Source organism: Hemitrygon akajei, chromosome 8 (genome assembly GCF_048418815.1).
Source record: "Hemitrygon akajei chromosome 8, sHemAka1.3, whole genome shotgun sequence".
NCBI classification, from domain to species: domain Eukaryota; kingdom Metazoa; phylum Chordata; class Chondrichthyes; order Myliobatiformes; family Dasyatidae; genus Hemitrygon; species Hemitrygon akajei.
In genome coordinates this window covers 44,026,508-44,047,774 of record NC_133131.1, presented here as the reverse complement: position 1 = coordinate 44,047,774, position 21,267 = coordinate 44,026,508, and the positions used below count along the sequence as shown (strand labels likewise).

Below are 21,267 nucleotides of genomic sequence, written 5' to 3'. Positions count from 1 at the left end.
TAATTTGCCATAACATCATGAGCTGAAGGGCCTGTTCCTGTGCAGTACTATTTCATGAACTCTTTTTAAAAGCATCATAAAACTCCAACCTGGCATCCTTGGAAATTGGCTTATTTTTTTGGATTTTTGAATGCATTCCTATTAATATCCCAAGACAATTTTAATTTGATATAAATTTACCAGTGCAAATAGTTTCAAGGGTGCTATTTTTTTATTTCCCATTTACATAATGCCTTAAGTTCTTGTTTTTTTATTGGATTCTTTTAGTGTCTTCCTCTGAAGGTAGACACAAAGTATTTGATTTCACTTCCATTTTCTTATTTCCTATTTCTGTAAGAGGTCCACATTTAATCTTTACCTTTTGAAATGTTCACAGAAGCTCATGTATTTTTATGTCCCTCACAGATTTACTCTTTTCCCTTTACCAACTTTTTTGGACATTGTTTATTGATACCTGGAGCCCTCTAATCCTCAAGTTTACACTTTTACTAGCAACCTCAAATCCTTTGATTCATTGATGGATTACAAAAGATAACTAAACCAGTTTCCCTGCTGTATCTTGGTCATGTATCAAGTCTTGTTTCTTTGAATTTTCATTATTGTATGTTCATTGTCACACTTTAATGCAATTTTTCAATCCATCCTATCTGGGCTTTCATACCCACATTTTCCCTTCTTTACATTGAAAGTCCATGTTTCAGACTGAGGTACCTCAATTTTGAACTTCCTGTTATTTTATGGTCATTCTTTCTGTGGGCCCCTTCCCAACAATTACAAATGAACAATTTCTTCAGTGGTCGATCTAAAATGGTCGATTCTCCTCAGTTATTTCCTCAGTGTACCAAGGAAGGAATCTTGTATAGATTCCAGACATTACAAGTACTAATTAAAGTCCCCTATGATTACTATATTATTCTTGTTGCATGTGCATCTAATTTCCTTATTGATTCTGCACCTTGCATCACCACTGCTATTCAAAGGCCTATAATCAACACCCACCAATGTGTTCTGCTCCTGCTGATTATCTCCATCCACACTAATTCTAACCTTATCATGTGGGGGGGGGGGGGCGAAGAGTGGGAAACAAAGCCAAGATCTTTCTAGCTATTGTAACATATAAACCAGGATTTTTTTTAAAAGCTTAAAAATACAAGGAAAAACACAATTTTAAAAAAAAGCATAATTTGGACCCCAATCCAATGAAATTTAGAGGTTCTTTAGACTGATATCTGGAATAGGCAGGCAGTTGTAATAGAATTCCTCAGGAATTTGGAGTGCGAAGGGGTGAATGAAATGTACAGGATCCTAAAGAAGTCTAAAAGTCAATGTCGAGAGCAGACTTTGTCTTTTTGGAGAATCTGGGAAACGGGACTCACTGTTCAAAAAAAGAATCTCCCAATCAAGAAGGTTCAATGTTTTTTTGTTGGAGCCCTTGGAATAGTCTTCCTCAAACAGAGTGAAGGCAGAGTCTTTGATTTTTTTGCAGCAGAGATGGGCAGATACTTGATGGTCATAGGGTAAAAAAATTACTATGTGTAAGCAAGAATGGAAAGTTGAGATTAAATTCACATCAGTGAACATTTTATTGAATGAAGGATCGGGCTTGAGGGACCAAATTGAGTACTCTAAGTACTTAAATGTGATTTGCTGTCTATAGTATACTGCTCAAGTTGCTGAGTTTGCATTGAGCAGAACAAAGGCAGACTGGGTGATTGAACTGCAGAGACATTCTGAATGTCTGCTCCATCTGTAGGCAAGGCTCTGAGCTGCACTCTCCCCTTCTGTTTCCTTTTTGGTCATCTTTCTTTGGTTGCTTGTACTGTTATTGTGAAGGTCAGTGTAATGAGGAATAGCACTACTACCTTCTATCTAAGCATATTATTGTCTTCTAGGCTTAACACAAAAGAGCAACAGTTTCAGACAGTGAGCTAGCTTACTGCCCATTACGGCATTAGCATTTAAGGCTGCAATGAAGTAGCTTCCTCCTGGTTTTCACTGTATCAGGCATACATTTCCTGGGTGGAGACATTAAGTATTGTTGCAGTCAGGTGTAGAAGGATTTTGCATTGCTGTTTCTGTAGCAATTTTGTTTTACCAGTCAGTGTTATTAGCCCTGAGCTGAACCCTCAAATCTGGAGGACTGGTGGATCACTCAGTCTATCTTCTACCCTTTGACCTGTTTGGCATGGGTAACTCTACCAAAAGCCAAAGTATGAAGCCCTGCCTCCAGCCAACGTAGCTCTCCATGTCATTGAGTTACACAAGCCACCAAACCACGACAAGGTTTTGGTCCTCTTGGAGGAGGCAATGAGCATTTCTCCCTTTTGTTTTTCTCTGATTTCCAGCATCAGTATTGTTTACTGCAATTTCAGTTAATGTCTCAAATTTCCTCTTTTATTGGGCTTGCTTTTGGTTAATTTGTGTAGTACTTTCCACTTTCGTCATTTTATTTCTCCTTTTTACTCTTTTTTTTCTCCTTCACCTTTTCCCTTAACGGTTATCTATCACTTAGTTTTCCCAGTTCTAAAACAATGTCACTGACCAAAAGTTTTGGCGCTGGTTCTCTCCTCAGAGATGTGATCTGTCATGCGACATGTTTCTGTCATTTTTTAACTATCTGTTTAACTTCTGTATCTTCTAGTCCTTCAAATTTGAATTGAAGGAATTTGTGCTATCACCTGATAGAACATACTGTTGCAATAATTTGTATCTACATTGGCTGTAGTATGCTGTAATTTTTCCCTGTGGTTCTCAGCCCAGCATTTGGATCTTAATGGATCTTAAGTGAAGTTGCCACCTATGGGATATACAGTGACATGCAAAAGTTTGGGAACCCTGGTCAATATTTCTATTACTGTGAATAGCTAAGCGAGTAAAGGATGACCTGTTTTCCAAAAGGCATTAAGTTAAAGATGACACATTTCTTTAATATTTTAAGCAAGATTACTTTTTTATTTCCATCTTTTATAGTTTCTAAATAGCAAAAAAGGAAAAGAGCCCGAAGCAAAAGTTTGGGCACTCTGCATGGTCAATACTTACTAACAGCCCCTTTGGCAAGTATCACAGCTTGTAAATGCTTTCTGTAGCCAGCTAAGAGTTTTTCATTTCTTGTTTAGGGGATTTTCACCCATTCTTCCTTGTAGAAGGCTTCTAGTTCTGTGAGATTTTTGGGCTGTCTTGCATGCACTGCACTTTTGAGGTCTATCTATAGATTTTTGATGATGTTTAGGTCGGGGGGACTATGAGGGCCATAGCAAAACCTTCAGCTTGCGCCTCTTGAGGTAGTCCCATTGTGGATTTTGAGGTGTGTTTAGGATTATTATCCTGTTGTAGAAGCCATCCTCTTTTCATCTTCAGCTTTTTTACAGACGAGAATTTGCTAGTATTTAATTGAATTCATTCTTCCCTCGACCAGTGAAATGTTCCCTGTGCCACTGGCTGCAACGCAAGCCCAAAGCATGATCGATCCACCCACATGCTTAAAAGTTGGAGAAGTGTTCTTTTCATGAAATTCTGCACCCTTTTTTTTCCAAACATACCTTTGCTCATTGCGGCCAAAAAGTCCTATTTTAACTTCATCAGTCCACAGGACTTGTTTCCAAAATGCATCAGTCTTGTTTAGATGGTACTTTGCAACTTCTGACGCTGAATTTTGTGGTGAGGATGCAGGAAAGGTTTTCTTCTGATTACTCTTCCATGAAGGTCTTATTTGTGCAGGTGTGGCTGCACAGTAGAACAGTGCACCACCACTCCAGAGTCTGCTAAATCTTCCTAAAGGTCTTTTGCTGTCAAACGGGGGTTTAATTTGCCTTTCTAGCAATCCTACGAGCAGTTCTCTTGGGAAATTTTGATCATCTAGACTTCAACTTGACCTCCACCGTTCCTGTTAACTGCCATTTCTTAATTACATTATGAACTGAGGAAACGGCTACCTGAAAACGCTTTGCTATCTTATAGCCTTCTGCTTTGTGAGCATCATTTATTTTAATATTCAGAGTGCTAGGCAGCTGCTTAGAGGAGCCCATGGCTGCTGATTGTTGGGACAAGGCTTGAGGTGTCAGAGTATTTATAAAGCTTTGAAATTTGCATCACCTGGCCTTTCCAGCCATAGCCCTAACAAGCTAATTAAGGTCTGAGACCTTGCTAAAAGTTACCTGAGAGCTCAAATCTCTCGGGGTGCCCAAACTTTTGCATGGTGTTCTTTTCCTTTTATTTCACTCTAAAATTGTACAAAACAAAAATAATACACTAATTTTGCTTAAAATGTTGAAAAGAATGTTTCATCTTTATGACTTTTGGAGATCAGTTCATCTTCTACTCACTTAACTATTCACAGTAACAGAAATTTTGACGGGTGTGCCCAAACTTTTGCATGCCGCTTTATTTGTCACTCACTTGTACCTATATGGCAAACCAGTCATCTAGCATATTAACTCTACCCCATTGCCATCACCAGGGTATTTGTGTACCTAGTTTTCATTGGTATTGCCAGTAGGAAGCCAACACCACTTATTATTAAATATTTGGCTGGAGAGAGGTTTTTAAACCCTGATTTCAAATAGGGGAGAGATATAGAGAAATAGTTCGAGCTTACAACCAAGCAGCAAAAGATGAATAATATATATATATGCCCTTTTAAAATTATGTGCAATCAGCACGTGGAAGCTTTTAAACTTGACTGAGAATTTTAAATTGGATGCTTTGCTAATGGATCCAATATTAGAATAGTCAAGTTTATTAGTAGATTAGTGAATACCAGAAACACTGGAAGATGAAAAGAAAACTGATGAGAGTATTGGAGTAATTATGCCAGAAGTAATAAGACTCATAGTTTTGGCTGAGGTCATGAGTCAGTACCAAAACATAGTTCTAGCAACTGGCTGAGGCAGGAACAGAAACCAGTGAATCCTAAAGATCTATTTAAGATTTAGAGCAGTTGAAAGGGGTAACTCTAAAGATATTATCAGTGGAAACAATCTATAGCAAAACAGGATGCTAGGTGGACAGTCGGGTAACTTGTGGTTAGACAGAGCTGGCTGTTGTCATTGTCTTTCAGTCTGGTTTTGTTTTTGGATAGTTTTTGCTGAAAGATTTTGTGGATGATGGAGATCAAGCAAGGACTATTTGTGGAGGATGTCAGAGATAGCTCAGTGAAATTTGAAACGGACCAAACTTGAATCACTGAAGGATGCACGACAGCTGTGGCAGGGCTTGAATGCTATCACCTCCTACAAAGTGAAACCAAGTGATATAGGTGACAAGGCTTTGAGCTCAATACCTTTTATGGTCACTTTGACCATCATGACATGAAGGCACCTTTACAAACTCCCACAGCTCCCAGTGACCCTGTGATTTCAGTCCCTGAGGCTGATGTGAGAGCATCCTCCAGGGGGGTGAATCCACAGATGGGATCCAGCCCAGTGGAGTTACCTGCCCGAGTACTAAAGACCTGTGCTGATTAATTGGCTGGAGTGTTCACCAATATCTCTAACTTCTCGCTTTAGTAGTCTGAGGTAACCTGCCTCAATGACTATCATCCAGTAGCACTTGCATTCAGTGAAGTGATTTGAGAGGGTAGTGATGAAACCTACCAACTCCTACCTGAAAAGCCACTTGGATTTGCCTACTGTCACAACAGGTCAGCAGCAGATGCCATTTCATTACCTTTTTATTCAATCCTGGAATATCTGGACAGCAAAGGTGCAAACATCAGGATGCTCTTCTTTAACTACAGCTTGCTACTCAATACGATCATCCCCTGAAAACTAAGCCATAAGCTTCAAGTCCGTGGTCTCAGTACCTCCTTGTGCAACTGGATCTTCATTTTTTTCTCACTTGTGGACCCCAGTCAATTTGGATTGGTAGCATCTCCACAATCTCCATCAGCACTGATGTACCACAAGGGTGTGTGCTTAGCCCCTGCTCTACTCACTGTTTATTTATGACTGAGGCTAAGCACAATCCAATGCCATATTCATGATTGCTGATCAGCACATAGGAAGGAGATTGAAAACCACTCTCACTCAATGTCAGCAAGACCAAAGAGAAAACTGGAGGTCCATGGGCCGATCAGAGGTGAAGATGGTCAGCAACTTTAAATTCCTCGGTGTTATCATTTTAGAGGACGTGTCCTGAGTCCGGTACGCAACTGCAATTATGAAGAGAGCACAGCTCTACTTACTTATAAGTTTGCAAGGATTCAGTATGTCATCTAAAGCTTTGATAAACTTCTATAGATTTGTGGTGGCGAGTGTATTGACTAGTTGCCTCATGGCCTGGTTATGGAAACACTAGTGTCTGTGTATGGAAAAGTTACAAAAAAGTAGAGGATATGGCCCAGTCCATCACAGGTAAAGCCCTCCCCACCATGGAGCATTGTTGCTGAAAGCAACATCCATCATCAAGGATCCTCCACCATCCAGGCCATGCTCGGTTCCTGTGCATTCAAATTGCCTTACCAGACCATGATGCAAGCAGTGAGAGGTTATTGTAGAAAAAGAAAAGATCATGGTGTAGGCAGCAAGATATTGGCATGGACAGATGATTGCCTTGCTAGCAAGAATGGGAGTTTAGGTTTAAATGTGTTGTCATATGTAGAGTGTTTGATGGCTCTGGGCCTGTATTCACTAAAATTCAGAAGAATGAGGGGTGACCTCATTGAAACCTATTGAATCGTGATAGAGTGGATGTAGAGAGAATATTTGCTATGATGGGGGAGTCTTAAGACAAGAGGTCACAGCTTCAGAAGAGAGGGGTGTCATTTTAGAATGGAGATGAGGAATTTCTTTAGCCCAAGAATGGTGAATCTGTGGAATTTTTTGCCATAGGAAGCTGTGGAGCCCAAGTTTTTATGTATATTTAAAACAAAGGTTGAAAGATTGAAAGATTCTTAATTGGTCAGGGCATGAGGGATATGGGGAGAACGCAGGGTATTGGGGCTTGGAGGAAAAGTGGATCAGCCATGATGAAATAACGGAGCCAAATGGCCTAATTCTGCTCCTATATTTTATGGTCTTGTAGGTCTTTTCCTGGCTGGTAATATGTGCCACAGGAATCAACTTTTTGCATGAATTTGGATCAAGGCACAGAAGGCATGTCTGCTAATTTTGCTGATGTGGCAAAGTTGTGAAGAGGACGAATAAAACTGCCGGGAGCAGATAGGTTATGTGATGACCAAAGTGGAATATAATTTAGGAAACTGAAAAATTAGGAAAGGCATTATCCCAAAAGTGAGAAATTGCAGAGCTTTGAGGGGCATGATTTGTAAAGTATGTATAGTAGGTAATTCTAATATAACATTTATGACTAGATGAATTGTACAAAGGAAGGTAAGTAATATTTTGGATATATGGAGCATGATGATAATGCCATATCCCAGAAAATGAAAGGTCTAGAATGGAGAGGGAGGATGTTTCAAATAGTGGGAGAGTCCCGCGCCAAAGGGCACAGACTCAGAATACAAGAACGTCCCGTTAGAACGGAGACGAGGAGTTTCTCTAGCCATTGGGTGCTGAATCTCTGGAATTTTTTGCCTTAGGCAGCTGTGGAGTTCAAGTCATTGGATGTGTTTAAAGTGGATGTTGAAAGGTGCTTGATTAGCAAGGGTGTCAAAGATTATGGGGAAAAGGCAGAAGAATGGCATTGAGAAGGAAAATAGATCAGCCATAATGGAATGGTTGAGCACTGAATGTGCTGAATGGCCTAATTCTCCTACTGTGTGTCTCGTGGTTGAGATAGTTTGTATTGTTATTTTCCAGAACACACAGCTGTTATCTGGACACTATCGAGAAAAATAAATGAATTTTGTTTATTTGCTACATATTCACACACTTTCTGTGAGGATGAATTTTATTCCGCATTTCAAAGTGCATCTGGATAGCATTTTGCACAAGAGTGAATTTTCATTACCTAAATGGCTGTAAAGCTGGGGTTGTTTGCATATTGATCTAGAAAATGCCAAAACACAACTAGAAATTTTCAAGAAAATCATTTTTTTTTGTAACCTCAAGTTTTTTCTTTGCCAAGTATTTGTCCCCTCTCAATAATTTGTACAAAATATTTTTAATTTTAGTAGAAAAGGCAGATTCCATTTCATGCAATTCATTAGGGCAGGTTAATCTTACGTGGCTTTGAACAGTTTGTCTAATGCGTATTATGTTTCATTTCTGTCCTTTTGAGGTCTCAGTTTAGAAATATTAGGGAAATGTCGTAGCTCCTGGGACTGGCCTGTTCAACAGCTGGTTGGTGAGCAAAGTTTGGCATGTTCTGTGTCTCAGTCTCAAAAACCAACACAAAATACACCTTTTTCATTTACGTGTGCATTTTTTTTTAACTTTGTGAGATTTATTCAAAACTTGGATCACTATTTTGAAAATAGGATCAGCTGATGCACACTGGATGTGTTCTGGAAGTTGGAGGCAAAGCATTAAACCTGGAGCTATTTTAAGCAAACAATTTAAGCTTCTAGCTCAGTTAGGAATGGAAACATTTGTTTACCCTCTCTATTCATAGTCTAAGGAAGGAATAATGGGACTAGCTATCTGTTTCTGGTCTCTATTCCTCCAAGTAAAGGGCTTATCTTTTGTTAACTGATCAATGTACAATTGAACTCTCCAATAATGCTCCATTAGGTGAAAGTGAATGAATTTGGGGGTGGGGGGGAGGATTGACATAACCTGTTTGGTATTGTTTGAAATTACTGTACCTCTGTGCTCATTATTTTTGTATGCAGAATACGTTATGGGTTTAATTATTCCTTAATTAATATTTTTTGACCCACCACACATGGATAGGTTCTCCTTAACAGCACTGCTTTCTTCATTGGATAATATTTTATCTAATAAAGGAGGCATGAACACTGGTGACTCCCTTGGTACACAAGTCAGCGAGTCTGGAGATTGGGGCCTGATGGCTGAAGCTCTGGTTCTGCAGGTTCACTGGGTGTTGGAGGCCCAGTATCTGTGAGGCTACTGGCAGCCCAGAGGTAGTGCTTCCTGGGGTTGGAGGGCAGTCTGTGTGAATGGGTGGGAGGGAAGAAAAGGGCTTGAGTTGCTGTTGTCGCTATGTTGGTGTCAGGATGTGTGGTAACACTTGTGGGCTATCCCTAGCACATCCTTGGGTTGTGTTGGTTATTAACACAAGTGACACATTTTGCTAAAAGTGTGGTATATGAAAGAATCTGAATCTGTCTTCATTGCCTATTGTGCAAAATCACTTACTAACATGAATGTTACTCCTCAATTTAATCACAATCCAATGTGAAGAAATGCTGCTGCCAGTGTTTATAGCCAGACGAGTATTCCAGAGGACTGGGCTAAGCAGAGTTCAGATCCCACCTTGGCAACTGTAGAATTTAAATTCAGTCTTTCTCTTCTTAATCTTTAAATAATCTGGAATGTTTAAAAACAACGTGACTTATAATGAGCACAATACTGCCAGATTGACATTTGAAACAAGACATAATTACAATCACAAGATTCTGTGGATGCTGGAAATCTTGAGCAACTCACAAAATGCTGGAGAAGCTCAGCAGGTCATGGGGGGGGGGGGGGGGGGGGGGGAGAGAGAGAACAGATGTGGGAGAATAAACAGTCAACATTTTGAGCCAAGATGGAGATCATTCAAAATTTATAAACAGCATCATATGCATTTTACTGGACCATCCAGTGCAGTATGGTCTGCAGTAGTGTTTAGCTGCAGTGCAGTGTATCGTTGCTCAAAGCCACACACCCCTTTTCCTGAATAACCCCTCCCCCAACCATCCAAAAGTTCTGCTATTCAAGACAAAAAGACTAACTATAAATATGGCAAAATCATATATGGTTCCAACAACCACAAGGAAGCCTTTCTGGCCAGCAGTCTGTATCTCAACTAAAACAAATTAGCAGGTTATTAATCTTTTATTTAGAGAGGCAGAGCAGAACAGACCCTTCCAGCCTAACGAGCCACACACAGAAACCCACCTACTTGACCCTAGCCTAATCACAAGACAGTTTACAATGACCAGGTAACCTACTAACCGGTAAGTCTTTGCACTGTGTGAGGAAACTTGCACATTCACAACAAGGACATACAAACTTCTTGCAGAGGAGCCGGAATTGAACTCCGTACTCTGACACCCTAGCTGCAATTGTGTCACGCCAACCATCGCGCCCCGCTGTGTGTGTTTAATTACTTAACAGCAGTCGGTCTGAGGACATGAGAAACATTGTAGAAATGCAGATGTCCTCTTTTCACTGTGTAACTGCTAATAACTTTTTCACCACTAAAACTGGGGTGCCCGGTCATCTGGTATTCTTAAAGTATAATAAGTCACAACTGGGAGGAATTATTGTTTGTGTTCAATTGCAGTAATTTGAATTTTTTTTCCACATTTCCCCAGCATTCCAGCATTACCGATACAGCTGAATGGTCCGACTAATGTGTTCCCAGCATTTGCAGGTAATTGTTTAACATGTTATTAAAATGGAGATATTAAATAAAGCTAGAGAGCCAAATCAAAAAAGCTTCTGCAAGAAGTTGAAAATGGCGATAGTAATTCACATTGTGCGCATGTATCTGATGTTAAACAGCACCATCTGAGTTCAATCAGGATAATCTCTGGGATGTTTTAGTAGATTGAGAGGGAATAAAATGATTATTGATTTTTTTGATCACACACACATTCACATATATGCTGGTCAAGGACAGTCTCAGATTCGATTGCCTTTTAACGTTTAAGTAATCAATAATTTGTATAAATTTATGATATGCAGTTCCATTAGGAATCATCAGATATTCCTGTTTAGGACTACTACTGCTGATGTCCACAGACACAGCCACATGATGTGAGTAACATCATTTTAAGTCGCTTTTAAACAAAAATCTGAATATTCACACCGGCAGATTCCAGACTGCAGACTTTGGTTGTGAGTGCAGTTCCCCTTTAAGAAAGCAGAAGCCAAGCCAATCTGCAGGTACGATTGAAACAGAGGCTGCACTCCACTCCAACTGTTGTGCTGATAAATGTACAGTCTCTGGAAAATTTAAAGACCTCAGACCAAGATTGCTGTATCAGAGAGACATCAGCTGCTACTGTGTACATTGCTTCACAAAAACAGAGCTATCCCCCATCATTTCAGATGTAGCACTGCAACTTGATGGCTTCACCATTCTCAATAAAGAGGGGACAGCTCAGTCTTTTAAAGGCAGACGAGGTGGGTATGCTTTATGATTAACTCATCATGGTGTACAGACATGGCAGTTCTGTCTCAGTCCTGCTCACCCAACCTGAAACATCTAAGCAGTTGAATGTTATCTTTTTTATCTGCTGAGGGGGCCTTAACCCATCACCCTGGTAGTGGTGCACCTCAGGCACTGGCAGAGCTAAGCTCTGTAATCACTAGGCATAAAATAGTGCATCCTGATGCTTTCTCTATCATTGCGGGGGATTTCAACCAGGCCAGTATGAAATATCTGAACAACTACCATCAACATATCACCTGTGGAACCAAGGAGCTAACACACATGACCACTTGTACCACCATCAAGAGCGTTTACTGTGCCCACCCACGCCCACATTTGGAAAGTCCAATCACCTGGCTATACTTCTACATCTGGTGTATAGGCAGAGACTAAAAATGTTGTGCCAATGGTGAGGACCAAGAAGATATGGTCAAGGGAGTCAGAGGAGTGTTTGGAGGACTGCTTTGAGTCAATGGACTAAATAATCAGAGACTCAGTTTGAATCTGAATGAATACACCCTAATTGTGACTGACTTACAAGACCTATATGGATGAGTATGTCCTTCAAGAACATACCAGACAGCCCAAACAAAAGCTGTAAATGAACCAGAAGATTCATAGTCTGCTGAAGGCTAGATCTGTGACATCCAAGACCAGAGATCCAGGACTATTCAAGAAACCCAGGTACGGCCAATGGAAGGCTATTTTAAGAGCAAAAGATAACAATTCTGATTGGGGTTAGAAATGGAATCAGATGAACACCAGCTCTGGCAGGGTTTGCGGCCGTTTGTTACTACAGAGTGAAATCTAACATTGTGAATAGCTGTGATGCTTCACTCCCAGATGAGTTCAATGCCTTTTATATACACTTTAAAAGGGCGAATAAAACTACATTAATGTGAATCCTACAGCATCTGATGACCCTGTGATTTCTGCCTTGGAGACCAATATCAGAGCATCTTTCAAGAGGGTGAACCCTCGCAAGGTGTCAGGCTCTGATGGTGTACTAGGTAGGGCTCTGAAAACCTGTGCCAGAGAACTGGCGAGAGCATTCAAGGACATCTTTAATCCCTCACTGCTGCAGTCGGAGGACCCCACCTGATTCAAAAGGGCGACAGTCATACTGGTGCTGAAGAAAAGGGTTTGGTGCTTCAGTAACTATCACGCAATGGCATTCCAATCAACTGGAAGTGCTTTAAGAGACAATGTTACCTCTAATTTTATTTCACAGCTGTATAGAACAGCCATTGCTCTGAGCAGGAAATTTTTGCACTGTTATTGAGATGCAGTACAGAATAGGCCTATTGATTACTGCTTGGCTTTCAACACAATTATACCCTCTGTTCTAATCAACAAGCTCCAAAACCTAGGCCTCTATACCTCCCTCTGCAAGTGGATCCTTGACTTCCTCACCAGGAGACCAGTCTGTGCAGATCTGAAATAACATTTTGCTGACAATGGACACTGGAGCACCTCATGGGTGAGTGCTTAGTCCACAGCTCTACTCTTTCCACACCCATGACTTTGTGGCTAGGCACAGTTCAAGCACCATCTACAGTATAAATTTTACAACCACTATGTTGGCAGAATTTCATATGGTGGCAAGGAGGCATACAGGAGTGAGATAGCTGGTTGAGTGGTGTCGCAGCAACAACCTTGCATATGGAGTGTCAGTAGGACCAAGGAATTGATTGTAAACCAGGAAGGGGGAGTTGAGGGAACACTTCAGTTATTATCAAGGGATCAGCAGTAGAGAGGATGAGCAATTTCAAGTTCCCGGGTGTTAACATCTCTGAAGATCTATCCCGGGCCCAACATATTGATGCAGTTACAAACAACGCAAGATGGTGGATATATTTCATTTGGAGTTTGAAGAATTGGTATGTCACCAAAGACGCTCAGATTTCTACAGAGGTACTGTGGGGAGCATTCTAACTAGTTGCATCACTATCTGGTTTGGAAAGCCCAGTGCAAATTCAGCCATCTCCATCATGGCACTAAACCTTCCAGCATCTAGGACATCTTCAAGCAGTGATGCCACAAAAAGGTGGCATCCATCAGTAAGGACCCCCATCACTCAAGACATGCCCTTTTCTCATCGCTGCCATCAAGGAGTTGGTGCAGGAGCCTGAAGGCACACACTCAGTGTTTCAGGAACAACTTCTTCCCCTCCACTATTAGATTTCTGAATGGACAATGAACCCATAAACACTACCCTCACTAGTCCCCTCTTTTTGCACTAAATTTACCTTTTTTATATTTATACTTTTTACTATGTACTGCAGCAAAACAATACATTTTGCAACATACTGTGTGCCAGTCATATTAAACCTGATTCTGATAACTTTGAGCTTAGTATTCAGTGTTTTTTGACCCAATTGAATGAAAGTGGAAAACGTTTTCTCATGTTAGTTTATATACTAAATGGGGTTTCAGTGAAAGAGCTACCTCTTAACTGACTTAACCTTCATTCTCGAAGACTACAAATTCATACCGACTGTAAATTTAATGTCATAAAAGCAAGTGAGGAAAAGGTAGGAAATGCATCCCATTGTTGTAGCTGGTCTCCTAAAGGCAGGAGTCTAAATTAATATTAAAACAATAATAAAACCTAAACTATGAGATTCACTATCAGCCTTCTTGGGACTGAAGGATATGGGAAATGTGGGCAATAAAATCTATTAAGAAGGCAGAAATGCCTGGATTAAGAGTTTATTGGTGCCATGCATTGAATTTGGTCTCTGCTAAATTTTAGAATGTTTGATGGTGCTATCGACTGCTTAATAATATATTTTCTATTATGATTTTACTGCAGTCTCCACTTGAATTTGCTACATAGGCATTCCTACAGATTTTTTTTTATATGAAATCGATTGTCTGAAAAATTCCATTAGTTATTTATTACTGAACCTGTTGATCAGTTTGCTACTTTTTGTGTTGCTTGCTTGTAGAAAGCTTTGAACCTGGCAGTCTATTAAATAAGTGGTGTCTTAAAACAGATATTCTAGAGGTCTGTGATTTCCCACCCAACCCCCATTCCTAAATAGGGCAATTTATCAAAAAGTCACTGAAAATACTGAATATTCATGAAATGGAATTTCAAGGCTTGCTATTGAGCCAGGCAAACATAAACTATGGCTGTAAGAAGGAATTTGCAGGAAAAGTAGAAATTTAGAATAATTCAATTTATTTAATTGTTCAAATAGTAAAGAATTCCTATTTCACTACAGAAGCAATTATAGATAGCAATGTAAAATCTATCCCTAAGTTTTCTGAAGCAGCAGCTCAATCATTGCAAGCATTCCTCTTTTTTTTTGATTCACTGATTTTATGATCCATTGTGTATCATTAGATTTTGGCTTAAGATAGTAAGACGCAATTCAATGTTAGGGGATTGTCAGACCAGCTTTGTGTTTACATTAAATATTTGTTTACAGTTTAACTATTCAACTATACCATTTAGAAATGATGTGAATAATCAATAAACTTGAGCTTCATTTTTAATAGTGTACAAGTAAGGTGACCAGCATCTGAAAGTAAAGCTGAATAATTACTAGAAAATGTGCAATACAAGTTTGCTTGGTAGTACTTACAGTAGCACCATAAAGCAGTCCAGATGATTCTGCTGCAATGTCAGGGCTTGATGTGGTATTAGTGTGATGCAAGGAGCTAGAGATGCATTTGTTTATACTAGCAGAAGACAGTCTAGTCACTGTCCATTTCCAATCTTCCCAATACAATGTTCCCTTTACACTTGAATCAGTTGCCCTAACTTCATAGCATCTTCTCCAAGTAATGGAGGTCTCATTGATCAGATCAAAGGATACTTCCAATGTACTAATAGTCCTTCCATAACCTCATCAGATTAAATCAATTGGCTGGTACACTGATGTACTCAGTTGCTTTGGAATCTTCCTCCAACTAACATTGCAAGTGGTAAGTTTAAACATAACGTGATTCATTGTGCATCTGTTAAATTAGAAGTTGCAAATTTTAATGATTCAACGATAAACTTTACAGGATCAGGATAACCAAAAATTAAGTTTATTAGTCTTCACTTACATTGCCATGAACATATTGGACCGACTGTGGAGTGCAGTATTCTTGTAGTCTTCAACCCTTCCATTGTCAATATGCTGACTGAAGAGTGTTAGACAGTGGTCACTGTCTCAACCTGTTGCTTGTCAGTTTCTTGTGATAAAAACAAATTGCTTTAAAGTCAGAGCCTCACCATTAGCCAGGTGAATTTTGCTGCAGTAAACAAGCTTCTGTCAAATTTTATTGATTTTTTTTTCCCTTCCACCTCTTTAGTTCTAAAGCTGGAAGCTTAAACATTATTGTTCTAGTTTTTTGCAGTCAATTTTATAAAGACAGTATTTTAATGACCAAGTTACATTAATACCCTAGCATAACTGTACATCTGAACACCCTGATTTTTGCATGTTTGATTTTGGTTCATTGGAAGGAGTCCATGCCTGGTTTGTTTCTTAAACAGTATATAGACTTGACAATTAAATTTTGACAATTCCTGCATAATCTTCTGATCTTTGCAGAGGACAGTCATTCTGTGGTAGTCTTTGTCCATGACTTACCAGTCTGGTGACAGAGCCTTTGGATACAAAGGCCATAAGATCTGAAATTTCTGAAAATTTCTTGTATTCTTCCATGAAAGATACCCATCAAAGTCAAACTTTGATTAAGTTTTTGGTAATTTGCTTGTGCTAGATATCAGATAATTTGATAATGTTTGTGTGAAACAGATATTTGCAGTGTTAATAGTGCCACTTAAAGTGGTGGAACCTTCAAATTTTGAGAACTGACTTTCAGAGATTAAGTGTAAGTTTGAAAGCAGTGGTTTGTGTTTTTTTTAAAACAAATCTGAACTTGCTTAGCTGAACTTTGTAGAGTTTGTAGGAATTCTGTTCACCCTTCTCTGCTTCTACAGTTACGGGCTTTACATTTTGAGTTATCTACATATTGCATCACAGTAACAGGATACACAAAAAGTAGGGAAAATCTTCTTCAAACATTAACATTCAGAGAAATTAAACCTTTGTATGAATTTGCTCCAGGTGTGAAAAATCTGATAGAAATTTGAGAGAAAATTCTTCCAAATGACCCCTCAACTACATAATCATGACCAATTAATTTTCAATTGCAAATTTAATTGAGCAAGGGTGTGGGAACAGTCCTACAGGGAGCTCCCACGCTGAATATAAAGGATGAAGACATTGATTTTTTTCAAAAAATGAATGCCATGCCACGTGAAAGGGATACAAGCCACAGTGCTTTGAGAATTTTGAATATTCAACTTCCTTAGACATTGATGCTTATATTTTATTGCAAATTCTATATAGTTATTTCATTTAGAGCTACATCTGTGTTGCATTAAAGCTCTTATCTGAGCCAGGATTTCCCGGCTAAAATGGTATCCCATTGTTTCTGCTGCTGTTGCCCTGGTATCCACACAGGCTTGTCTACTTATTCAGTGGGGTTTTGTTCACTTGGTCTCTTTCAAATCACTGGTGAGGTGAAGGGGCCTAGAATGTCAGACTAATTTTACTTCCACTTTTTGTGTCATGAATTAATTTTGTCACTTGGTGAATTTGATTTTTCAGTTCTGTTGACTTTCTTTTATTTCCTCTGGTTCCTTTTTTAATTTACTTCTGTGTGTTCTATTTTGTTTTTCTTTTACACACCATTCCCCCTGTGCATGCTGATGATGACCACTGAATCTTTAGGCATGACCGCAATTCTGATGTGTGCTGCTGGACTGCCTGTGTGCTTCACCCGCGCAACTAAACCCGTAGACAATGCTGACTCAAGAAAAAGGGATAAAAAACTCAGCACTGCCCGAGATAAATCATTTAAGAGATCGAAGAAAGTGTCCAGAAAAGGTAGTTAAAATAAGATTTCCTATTTACTTCCAATGTTGATCTGTTTTCTTTTGCCCAGTGGGAAGAGTTTTAACCTTGGTATGGCATGGTTTTTTTCTATTTTCTTATATTTTGCTTCAAACCTATACATGAAATGATTCTAACATTTAATAGCATTTGCTGGTGCAGTTTTTGGGACTAAAGAGGGAGATTTCAGGCATCAGACCAGTTGTGTTGAATTTTAAATGCAATTATTTTAATAAAACAATTATTTCTATAACACTATAATGTAGAATTAAAATGAAAAGGTTCAGTGTCACATGTTACTTCATTGTCAATCAAATACAACTCTAACAATGCCTGTATGGCACTAAAAATACCAAAACTTCATCTTGGTTTCTAATGTTTGCATGTAACAGCATTAAGTTTGAAGATCAAAATGCGTATTTTTGTTTAATTATTTCTTTCCAAGTCGCACAGCCAATTTTAATTAAAATGTGTTGCAGATTACATCCAGTATTGACATTAAGCCCACTTTTTCATTTGCGTTGAATTCAATGTATTATTTTGCTAATAGCGTTTTCCCAACCCCTTGAGTAAATAGCTATTGTTTTTTTTAAACTGTGTAATTATTTGGATGTTGAATATTTAAAATAAGCTTGTATAGAAAGTGTATTTCCACTCCTTATACTATAGCAATTTGTGGTCTTGAGTTTCTGCACTTATCAGATTTTCTCATTACATAATTCATCCAAATCAGCATGCAAGCTGCTTTATACAGATTTCAATTATAGAAACTACATTTTGATTCCATGCAACATGAGATTTATTCTTTTTGGTGCATGTACCTTGAATTCATCACATTACAATTACTTAGTGTGGTAAATCATATCTGTTTTATAGTCGGAGTTCTAAATTCAACCGTGGTCCATCTGTGGTGCAATATTTTGCCAACGTTTATCTGGGCTCATTGTGAAGAAAAATCTCTTGGGGAAAGTTTTGAAACATTGATAATTTAAAAAAAAAGTAATGCTCAGGCAAGAAATAATTTGAGCTTCTCAGTCATAACCCCCATAGCTCCAGTGATACTAATTTAAAGTGCAAAAGCTGACATAGCTTTAAATTGACGAGAAGTCCTTTCTAAGGGAAAGGTTACTGTAGTCAAAATGACCCAACAAAACAACTATCTGAAAGGAATTCCTATATGCCCGTTATTCAATGTGAATAATAGTTTTTTGTGTTTCTGGGTGAAGTTTAAGGAGGTGACATTTTAGGCAGTTTAATAGATAACCTCAAAATTTGAAGCAACACACAGAATGCTGGAGGAGCTCAGCAGACCAGGCAGCATCTATGGAAAAGAGTAAACTGTTGATGTTTTGGGCCAAGACCTTCATCGTACTATTGACTGTTCACGCTTTCCTATAGATGCTGCCTGGCTTGCTGAGTTCCTTCAGCATTTTGTGTTTATTGCTTTGATTTCCAGTATCTGCAGATTTTCTCTTGTTTTCAATGTTTGAAGTTTTGTTTTCTATCCCAACCAGAACTTCACCTTTTCAGAAAGCTGAGGAGTATTTATTCAATGTTTTGAATGGAACCTGTGCTGCAGAATTAGTGTCTCAGGGTTCAAACTAAAATTTATTGTCAGAGTACATGCATGTCACCATGTACAACCCTGAGACTTTCTCCTGCACCATACCCAGCAAATCTAAAAGCAGGGCAAATGCAATCTGGTTAATTGCAGAGAAAATTCAGAAGGATGTTGCTGGAATTGAGGACTTGAGTTAAGGAGAAGGTTGAATAGGTTAGGATTTATCCACTGCAGAGCAGGAGAGTAAGTAGAGATCTTGGACATGCAGAAACTGAGTGCTTTTGGCTTACAAGCTTTTCCCCCTCAAATTGGATGAGACTAGAACTGGAGGTCGTGGGTTTAGGGTAAGTGTTGAAATGTTTGCTGGAACCTGGGAAATGAGGATGATGTAAGCGCGGAAAGAGCTGCCAGCAGAAGTGGCAGATGTGGGCTCAATTACAACATTGAAAAGAAGTTGGGGTAAGTACTGGATGGAACAGACATGGTCCAGCTGCCTTGTACTGGTTAGTGTCAAGCTCCTTGAGTGTTGATGGAGCTGTACTCACTCAAACAACTATTCCATCACACTCCTGACCTGAACCTTTTAGATGGTGGTCAGGCTTTGGGCAGTCAAATGAGTTTCACACTGCAGAATTCCTAGCCTTTGGCCTACTCTGGTAGCCATGTTATTTAAATGGCTAGACCAGTTCAGTTTCCTATCAGTAGTTACACCCAAGAAGCTGACAGAAGATTCGGTGAACCCACTGAATATTAAAGAAGGATGATTAGAGCCTCTCTTGTTGGCGACGGTCGTTGCCTGGCACTTGCATGGCTCGAATGGTACTTGTCAGCCCAAGAATGGATATTCTTCAGATCCTGCTGCATTTGGGTATGAACAGCTTCACTATCAGAGGCGTGCAGAACGTTGTGCAGTCTTCTGCGAATATCCCCAATTCTGACCTTATGATGGAAGGAAGGTCTTTGAAGCAGCTGCAGATGGTTGGTCCTAGGATGCTTCCCTGAGGAATTCCTGTAGTGATGTCCTGAGGGTAAGATGATTGACCTCCAACCACCTCAACAGTCTTCATTTGTGTCAGGTATGATTCCAACCTGCAGAGGGTTTTCCCCATTATTCCCATTGACTCCATTGTACTTACACTATTGTGGATTCAGCAGGGTGACACCTCATTGAGGTATGCCTAGTGTTGTTCTCGGCATGCCCTTCTGCATTCTTCATTGGGTTGATCCCTGGTCTGTTGGTAATGTCAGAGTGGGGGATATGCTGGGCCATGAAGTTACAGATTGTAGTTGAGTACAATTCTGCTGCTGGTAGCTCACAACGTCTCCTAAATGCCTAGTCTTGGGCTGCTAGATCTGATCGAAATCTATCCCATTTGGCACGGTAGTAGTGCCACACAGTGCAGTGGAGGCTTTCTTCAATGTGGAAATTGGATTTAGACTCCACAAATACTGTGTGGTGGTCACTTCTACCGGTGCCGTCATGGACAGATGCTTCCGCAGCAGGCAGGTTGGTGAGAATGAGGGTGTGTGTTTTTCCCTCTCGTTGGTTCCCTCGCCACCTGCTGTAGTCCCAGTCTAGTAGTTATGTCCAGTAGGTAGTACCAGCTGTCCAGACATGAATCTAAAAGCAGAATTCTCAAGGTTAAATGAGAGTGAGTGCTATTAACTCAAAGTGATACATTAACCAAGTAGGACATTTAAATTTCCTAGTAAAACTGAAGACAGTGGCTATCAAAGGGAAAACATCCTAGTGATGAAATCAGACCTTGTATAGTTATATAATTGAAAGTCAATTACCCTAGTCCAAAGTTGATCACTGCAGGAGTTCCTCGGGGTATAGAGTCCTAGTCCTAACTGTCTTCAGCTGTTTCATTAATAGTTTTACTTCCATTTGAAATGGGCATGCTGTCAATGACTGCAAAATATTTGATTCCATTTGCATGTCTCCAGAAAATGAAGTGAAGTCAAATCCATACTGCATTTCTGGTGCTAACTTGAGCTTGTGCCACCCAACTTGGAGCCCAGGTTTGTTAGAACTGGAGAAGAGCCAGCACTTCAGATTTATATGTATCACATGTACATCGAAACACAGTACAATCCGTCAGTTTCCTTAACAACCAAAGTACCTAAGGATATGTTATGGGCAACCTGCAAGTGTTGTCACACAGTCTGGCACCAGCACAGACACAGACACACACCTCCAAAGTCTGCAATCCCAGGACCTACCACCTCCGGTCCTTGGCCCCGGATTCTCCGACCTCTGAACAAGCTGCGATCTTTGCATCTCTCAACCTGGGCTCACTGACTTTGGTCTTCCGGCTTCAACCTCTGAAGGTGCCGACCTCTAAACTTCAATCTACGGCTTTGCCCTTGACTTCATCTGCCTCTGGATATGGACCCCAGGACCTGCCAATCATGGGACTTTGACCATCAGACCTTGACCTCTGGACTTGCATGGACTTCTGACCCATGACCTTGGGGGTGATTGGTCTTTGTTTTTAATTTACTTAGTGACACAACACTGTAGCATGCCGTTCTGGCCCAAAGTGCCCATGTGCCAAATTACACCCATCTGACTAA

At 39.8% G+C, this 21,267-nt stretch overlaps 1 protein-coding gene across 2 annotated transcripts in view; it reads left to right on the top strand.

Moving 5' to 3' along the window:
- Positions 1-21,267, top strand: part of dtx2 (deltex 2, E3 ubiquitin ligase) — a 53,890-nt gene that overhangs the window by 16,845 nt on the left and 15,778 nt on the right. Inside the window, exons 3-4 of one of the 2 annotated variants that reach the window (XM_073053752.1) lie at positions 10,382-10,440; positions 16,965-17,120. In XM_073053752.1, the coding sequence (XP_072909853.1) occupies positions 10,382-10,440; positions 16,965-17,120 (215 nt within the window). The remainder of the gene's footprint in view (positions 1-10,381; positions 10,441-16,964; positions 17,121-21,267) is intronic. The other variant, XM_073053754.1, reaches the window with a different exon arrangement.